The sequence below is a fragment of the Hyalella azteca genome, unplaced genomic scaffold (genome assembly GCF_000764305.2).
Source record: "Hyalella azteca isolate HAZT.00-mixed unplaced genomic scaffold, Hazt_2.0.2 contig11796, whole genome shotgun sequence".
NCBI lineage: Eukaryota > Metazoa > Arthropoda > Malacostraca > Amphipoda > Hyalellidae > Hyalella > Hyalella azteca.
In genome coordinates this window covers 59,789-68,134 of record NW_025941780.1, presented here as the reverse complement: position 1 = coordinate 68,134, position 8,346 = coordinate 59,789, and the positions used below count along the sequence as shown (strand labels likewise).

The 8,346-nt window shown below is 39.3% G+C and overlaps 1 protein-coding gene across 1 annotated transcript; it reads left to right on the top strand.

Moving 5' to 3' along the window:
* The first annotated feature begins 4,276 nt into the window (after positions 1-4,276).
* On the top strand, positions 4,277-8,064 carry LOC108665280 (adhesive plaque matrix protein-like). The gene is made up of 4 exons (XM_018152016.1): positions 4,277-5,549; positions 6,018-6,585; positions 7,117-7,314; positions 7,764-8,064. The coding sequence occupies exons 1-4, from the start codon at positions 4,277-4,279 to the stop codon at positions 8,062-8,064; spliced, it is 2,340 nt and encodes a 779-aa protein (XP_018007505.1).
* Positions 8,065-8,346: the final 282 nt, after the last annotated feature.

The window sequence follows — 8,346 nt, the reverse complement described above, 5'->3', positions numbered from 1 at the left end:
GGGCGTTCTTCAGGGACTTTCAGAATCGCCTTAGCAAAATTTTCAAGTAGAACCCATCGCTCAGTTATTTGAATGTTATTCACAATATCCCTCTGATATAAGATTTAATTATTCCGTGATGTAAGCGTGATCTTTGGATGTCATAACAATTTGAAATTGTGCAAGTACAATATCAAATTCAACACATTTTCACTACTTGACAGCACGGTACTAGTTTATTTCTTCAAAGCGTGTGCGAGCAATATTATAGTCATACTTTACTCAAGATGGAGAACTTTAAAAAATGCTTAGGTTATCAATCATTCGTTCCGTGCATTCGAATTATCTGATTATGTTTGTCCAGACTCTGACGTAAATTATAAATGACTCTAATGTACTCACAAAATAATCACATATAAAATGATCATATAAACTCACAATGCAATCATTACTTAATTATAGTGACAATTTTGCGAGACCGTAAATATCTCATATCATGCATGCGTGAAAATTTCAAATTGTAAATTTTATGTTGTTTAGATTTATTCTTAATTTCTACAAAGTGGTTCACTCTTGGTTTCTGTAAACAAAAGAACTAGAAATTAATTCTCCAGAACTTACTCTTAAGCGAAAAAAATATCTTATATGTTAATTTTAACAAACTCTAGTATCGTTCACTGGATTGCATACGCAGATGCGAGTTCCCTCGATAAATGCATGCATTTTCCATTCAATTAATTATTAATTTCTAATGCATAAGTTAGCAAGCGAGATCGAAGGCTCGAGTTTACCTACTGAATTAATAAGAAGCCAATTTACTCATTGTTCACTTCACCCTTTGTGTTTTAATCGGACAGTGGAATTATAGCTTGCAGACGGGAAACTTTCTCAAGATAAAAGTTCTAAAGCTAAACTCTGACAGGATCATTAAATATCTTCAGCCGTAGAAGCAAATCGGAAATAATTTTTACGCTTAGAGTAGGAAAAATTATTATAGATGAAAACTATAATTGAAGTATTAAAATGCGCATTAAGTTAAGACCTCAGTTTACGTCTTGCGTATTATTACAAAGAAACGGATGTACGTATTAGTTTGAAGAGACGCTGATAAAATTATGAATTTGAACATAGAAATGCAAATAACCACAAACATTTGCGCTACCGTAATAATCTGTAATAATGTTAGCTATTATTAAGATGAAAATTCGAATAATAATATAACTATGAAATAAGGAAAGACAGATTGAATTTTAGCAGATTTTTGAAGTTATGAAGTTAAAAGTCATTCATCGGTTCTAATTTCGGTTGTTTTATTAAAAAAATGATGACAGTTTGTTTAATTTATCCGAGTAGATAACACGATTTTGAAATTATTCGTTAAGCTTAATGCAGAACCATTATATCAGCCATCGATGTTCTCTTCAGAGCAGATACAGAAAGGTAGAAAAAGATCCTCCCAATCTTAATATAGTATCCGCAATAAACAGTGCAGTGCACTAGATTTTTAGACTTACTCATTTGTTATGAAGTCCCTCTTAGATATCACAGTTTCTGGATTCGAATAGATTCTTCGATGCTTACTCTATTCTTCCATCACAAAAAAAAACATGAGCCGATAGACTGAGAAAATGATAATGAATTATTCTACTGTTCTTAATTAATTTCTGTATTTTATTATAAAATCACATGATTTACGAAGTCGGTAAAGGTATTCGTACAAATATATAATCACCAAATTAAAAATAATTATAGAAAATAATAGTTCCTTGAAAAGGAAATTTGGAGCGATTCATTGCCAAATTTTCGCTTAGCTGCTAAAATGCTAGACTTATATGCGTTCGCTCAGTGAAGAATTCTGAAATTAACTGGAGACAAGACGTTATCAGAGATCAAATTTATCATATTAAAAAGTGGCCACGAGAAGAGAAGCCAACGCGGAATCAAAAATAGCGTTTGTCATGAAAGATTAACCTCGGTTAGTTTTCATTCTTGAGCTTCGAAAATTGCAATTTCGTAATGGTCATAAAATATTCTGATTATTGTTTGCTTTTCTACTTCGTAAATCTTCGTTAAGTGAATATATCTAATTCTAGGCACAATGCCAAATTCTTTGTAAAGACTTTTCTCTTATCCATGGTACTGCCCATGGGATCTTTTGACGCGTGTCTGTGTTCATCGGAAGTCCTATATGATTTCCTAGGACCGTTGTTCTTGAGCGTCCCACCACGGAACTCTACCGTGTCTGACCGCGGATCTCAGTTGTGGGATTAAGTTGTTATGTAGGCAGGATTCCTTACATTTCTCTTGCCTTTCTTTCTAGTAAGAGCGGCCAACGTCTCGTGTAAGCGACCTCTCTTAATTACGAGTGTCTTTGCTACAGTTGTTTTCACCTTTCTCTAGTATGTTGTGAGAGACTACTGACGACCTGGGCCTATACTTTCAAAAAAAGTTAAGAGATCGTAAGTTCCAATCATTGACGGCCTTTCAAGCAAAATCCACCAATCGTAGACAAGAAAATAGAACGTATAAGTACTTACATTCATATATCGAATTTTGAAAGTATAGGCCCAGGAGAGCAAGCGCCGGTAGAGAGAAGACTGAAACTGAAAGAAAACGATGAAGACTAAAACTGAATAACTATTACTGAGTCCAGGTGTTACAAACGGCCAACGTGCAACTTCTTCTTTACCTTCAACCCACCAACAAAACTTTTCCTTTCTCTAGCATATTTTTCACCTCGTCTCTGTGAGATGCTAACGCTGCTTACTTCTTGCCAGCTTCAGAAAGCTGGACACTTGAGACCCTCCGCCTCTTGTGGATGACGAACGAATTTTGATGTGTTAGATTTGTGTTAACTGAACCTTCCACCTCGTTGGTGACGTTCATTCATGACTTCTGGTGTGAAATAGTTTAGTTTAATGGCGCAATATTATAGCGAACATGATAAGTGTAATTACACGTTTATTTAGATTAAAATATGAACTATTTACTAGACTAAACAAGTATTTGTTTATGTGAAAAAATAACGCTGAAAGTGTTTAAATTGAATCAGAAGATGATTAATTAATTAGGTTGAAAAACCTCTCCTGGAATACATATAGCATTTCATGTCCTTAAAAAAAACATTTTCAATGATTAAACTCCAAAAAAACAACGGTTTTTAATCCAATTTGCAACTGTATCATTGATGATACCAAAGATGCAGTATATCCGAATAATTGATATTTTCTGACAGTAAATTACTGACATTCGGGGTGGAATTCTATATGCAATCCCACCAGGTACCTAGATTCGCATGGCCGTTTATATGTAGAGACGCTATCTTCCTAATCCATGTGTTTCAGTTAATAAAAAGCCACTAGAATAGTTCAAATGAATACTTGTTATTGTATTGTGTTTATGTCAAGTAATTCAGCATGCTTGATGAGCTTGTTTACGAATAACCAAGTATCTCCTGTTAGCACTAAAATACGTTCTCGCGTTCTCAAAATGAAAAAAATTTTCATTTTACGCTTATGACAGCAAAACAAATTTCCTGTGATCTTTTAATGATTTGCTTATTTGTGTAATCCGCTTTGAATATGAATAGAAATATTTTTGAATGCACTATGCCGTCGATAGAAAAGTGCTTTATTGAGCAATATATAGCAAAGGTTAATTGAAATTTCCAGCTGTTACATAGAGCGTCAGAAGATATAGGTATTTTTCATCAACTGCAAGGATAAGTTTAATTATTCTTAATTAAATCTATTTTCCCCAATTCAATTGCATGAAATTCGATTAATCGAAACAAAAGCCTAAAATTTTAACGGAGCTTATCCATGCGCTGGCTAAACATTTGCACGATATAAAGTCAAAGCAAAGAAAGTAAAAGCTTGACTAAGATACTCCGTGAGACCAATAAGATGTCGACTTAAAGAAATGACCTGTGGATTGGCGGAAATTGACTTGAATCTACGTTACAGGGATGGTTGTAAAATTTTGGGCCATTTGGTTTCGCCTGGCTGAAGATATTTGGGCGGAGTCTTGGATGTATAAACGTGGTGGCACAGTTGTGTAGAAATTCATTCAGTGGGAGTGAAGCGAGACATTCGTACGAACCTTCTCGGTGGAACGAAGTGACTTGTGGACATCGAAACTGAATTGAATAATGTCGTATTTTTATTTCTCGTGTTGCTAGTGAATTGTTTTTAAACAGCAGAGAGACCTTGGCGTGATTAACTTCAATGGTGATCATTTTGATACGCTCAGTAAAAGTTTGAAGTTTTTGGCAGCACAAAATTTGAATCTTACGCCTATGTCTGACCAGGAAGGATCCAGTGTGAAGTTTTTAACTGGAATGAAAGAGAAGACTCGTGTGATAAAATTAAGGAAAGTTTTTCAAGGACAGTTTTTCTTGCACGTTTCGAAATTGCGAACCGTGTATGAATGCGAGACCGAAATTGAACCTGAGAAAGAACTTGAACCCGAGAACGAACTTGAACCCGAGAACGAACTTGAACCCGAGAACGAACTTGAACCCGAGAACGAACTTGGACCCGAGAACGAACTTGGACCCGAGAACGAACTTGGACCCGAGAACGAACTTGAACCTAAGAACGAACTTGAACCTGAGAACGAAGATTCTTGTTATATTCAATCAGACATATCTGTAAATACCTCAAAAAATTCAATTAGTGAGAAGAGAATGGCCCCGACAACTCTGACTGTTTCAAGTGATTTGCCTTGCTCATTGTCCAAGCAAGCCCCGCCTATAAACCAAACAATTCAATCGACATTCCAGCTTGTTGCAAACAACCCTGAACCAGTATATCCTTCAAGCATCCAACCGGCGATCAAGCCTATGACATTTATTCCTGGATTATCGCCGCACCCAGGCAATCAACCAGCAATCGTAACCGCAACATACAGTCATAAAATCGTTCAATCAACCACCAACCCCGCTACGTACGATCATTTACCGCCGTGTTACCCAAGCATGCAATCAGTAATTCAGCCTCCGATGAACAGCTCCGGACATTATCCTTGTTCAGGTATTCAACCGACAACCCAACCCACTACGTACCCTGGCCTCTCGTATAACCAGAGCATTCAACCGCCAATCCAGGCGTCCGATCCGTGGCCGTTGTATTATCCAAGCAACCAACCTTCAATCCAACTTTCGTCTTCCACGTGGAATCCTGGCTCGTCGCAATATGTGAACAATCAAGATGAGATTCAACCGTCGACGTCCAATTTGGGTACGCCGCAATATGTGAAAAATCAAAACGAGGTACAATTTTCGACACATAGTAATTTGCTGCCATCTCTTCCAGGCATTCAATCCACAGTCCAACCTCTAACGTGCCATTCTGGACCGTTGTCCTACCCAAACAATCGACCAACAATCCAAACGTCGGCATGCAATCCTATGCCGGTGCCTGGCCTCAGAACTGTACCGAGGGTTCAACCCAACATGCATAATCCTGTACCCTCCCCTTACCAAAACAATATACCAGCGAGTCAACCTATAACCTTCAATCCTGGGTCTTCCTCTCCCCCATGCATTCAACCTGTGATCCAGCAACAAGGTATCTACACAATTGATTCATCATCTCCTCTTAGTATTCAACCGGCCATTCAACCCATGATTTGCAATTCTGGGCCAGTGAACTATCCAAACAAGCAGCCAGCGATCCAACCGTCGACGTGTAATCATGTGCCAATTCATTGCCCAAACAATCAAACGATGCTTCAACAATCAATTCAGCATACTACGCACAATCTTACGCCGTCGCCTTACAATTATGTTCGACCGGAAAATCAACAAGTGACGTACAATCCTCGGCCAGCGCATTGTCAAAGCATTCAATCAAATATCCAAACCCTTGCACACAATTCTGGATCCATGTCAATCAACAATCAACATTCAACCCTAGCCATGAAGTACAATGTCGGGCCCTCGTCTCCTCCGCTCATTCAGCTGGCAATCCAACCCGAGTTGTGTACTTTTGGATTGTTAACGTGCCCAAGCAACCAATCAACGATTCATTATCCAGGGCAAAATCGTGCACTGTTGCCATACCCAAGCAATCAACCGGCGATTCAACCTGTCACTTACAATCGTGAGGTGACGTCTCCTCCGATTATTCAACCTGTGATCCAGCCTGAGACATATAAACTTGGGTCATCGTCTCCTCCAATTCCTGAACCGGCAACCCAACCAACCGAGCACATAACTGGTCCATTACCAGACCTAAACAATCAACCGGCGATTCAATCTGTGCCTTACAATCGTGAGCTGACATCTCCTTCGACCATTCAATCGGCGATCCAACTTGAAATATACAATCCTGAGTCTGTATCTCCTTCAAATACTCTGCCGACGCTCCAAACTACGATGCACGGTCCTGGACTGCAGTCTTACCCGAACAATCAACCGACAATTCAGCTCAATTTGCATAACACTGAGCCATTTTCTTACCAGAAAATGAATCCCCCAGTCAACCAGTTCAATGCGTGCAATACTATGTCCACGTATTATCCTAGCAATCAACCTGCAATGCAGGCCTCTATACAACACCCTGAGCCGCCGTCCAACCCAAGCAATCAAAGTGTTATCCGGTTGTCAGTATTTAATTCTTGCCCATCATCCATCCCGAACATTCAACCAGAGATCCAGCCTAATATTTTCAATTATGGACAATCGTCTTATCAGAGCAATCAACCGGCAATTTTCCAACCTATACACAATCCCGAACCATCGCCATTCCCAAGCTGTGAAGCGATTGCTCAGCACAATGTGTGCAATTCTGCCCAGGCATTTAATCCACAAATCCAACCTGCCATGTACCCACTTGGATTGTGTTCCAATTCAAATATGAATCTTGCTCTTCAGCCTACAATGAACAATATTGGGTCTTTGCTATATCCAAGCAATCAACCTACTGTCCAACCCACTGCAATCAATTATGGAGAGACATTTTACCAGAAAAATCTATTTTCTATCCAACAAACTACGTTAAATTCTGAGCATAATACACCAAATGAACTAGCTTTCCAACCACTCAAGTACAAGCGTGGACAATTGTTCAACGTAAACATTAATGAAGCAATCCTGTCTTCAACGTGTAATACTGTAACATCGTTACCATCAAGCAATCCACCGGCTATCCAGCCTAATCTGTGTCATCCGGTGCTGTCGTCTCAACCGAACAATCCATCGGCTATCCAGCCGGCTATGTGCGATCCTGTACCGCCGTCTCAACCGATCAATCAACCGGCTATTCAGCCTGCTATATGTGATTCAATTCCATCGTCGCAACTGGACTTTCCACCGGCTATCGAACCTGCTATGTGCGATCTAGTACCGATTTTTCAACAGAGCTATCCACGTGCTATTCAGCCCGCTATGTGCGAAATTGTACCAACTTTTCAACCGAACTATCCACAGGTTATCGAACCTGCTATGTGCGATCCTGTACCGCCATTTCAGCCGATTAATCAACCGGCTATCCAGCCCGCAATGTGCGATCCTGTACTGCCGTCTCAACCGGTCAATTTGGGTCTTTGCTATATCCAAGCAATCAACCTACTGTCCAACCCACTGCAATCAATTATGGAGAGACATTTTACCAGAACAATCTATTTTCTATGCAACAAACTACATTAAATTCTGAGCCTAATTCACCAAATGAACCGACTTTCCAACCTCTCAAGTACAAGCGTGGACAATTGCTCAACGTAAACATTAATGAAGCAATCCTGTCTTCAACGTGTAATACTGTAACATCGTTACCATCAAGCAATCCACCGGCTATCCAGCCTAATCTGTGTCATCCGCTGCTGTCGTCTCAACCGAACAACCCATCGGCTATCCAGCCCGCTATGTGTGGTCCTGTACCGCCGTCTCAACCGATCAATCAACCGGCTATCTACTTTTCGTCGTGTCAGCGATGCGATGCAGCTCACACACTCAGGAGTCCTATTGCTTCCCCAACCGCTCCTAAACTTCCTATGACATCGAAAATTCAATATAAGAAGATGACACTCGCTGAGCTCGACATTGCGCTAAGGAACATTTTCCAAAGAAGTTTGTCGGTTTGAAATGTTGAACCCTTTTGGGCCTTGATTGAGCTAGAACCAGCAATATTTATGTATACCTAGCTTTAAATTTATATAGTAGGGGTCTGATCAGAAGATTTCATTGGAATTTACGTTTCGCCAGGGATCTATCGTTTCGCAATCAATCAATATTAATCAAAGACATACATTTTTTATATTTAATTGAATGTATTCACAACAGACCAATAAAGTTGCTAGCCATTCCGATGAATCACTTCGATGTACATTAATCGGTATTTAAGGGTATTAAATTTAATTTTAAGG

Bases quoted from the DNA above. Each gene is read 5' to 3' on its own strand.
- LOC108665280 (XM_018152016.1), top strand. From the start codon at position 4,277: ATGTCTGACCAGGAAGGATCCAGTGTGAAGTTTTTAACTGGAATGAAA. The intron at 6,586-7,116 runs GTCAGTATTTAA...GTTACCATCAAG, and splicing joins AATCAAAGTGTTATCCGGTT to CAATCCACCGGCTATCCAGC. The intron at 7,315-7,763 runs GTGCGATCTAGT...GTTACCATCAAG, and splicing joins CCGGCTATCGAACCTGCTAT to CAATCCACCGGCTATCCAGC.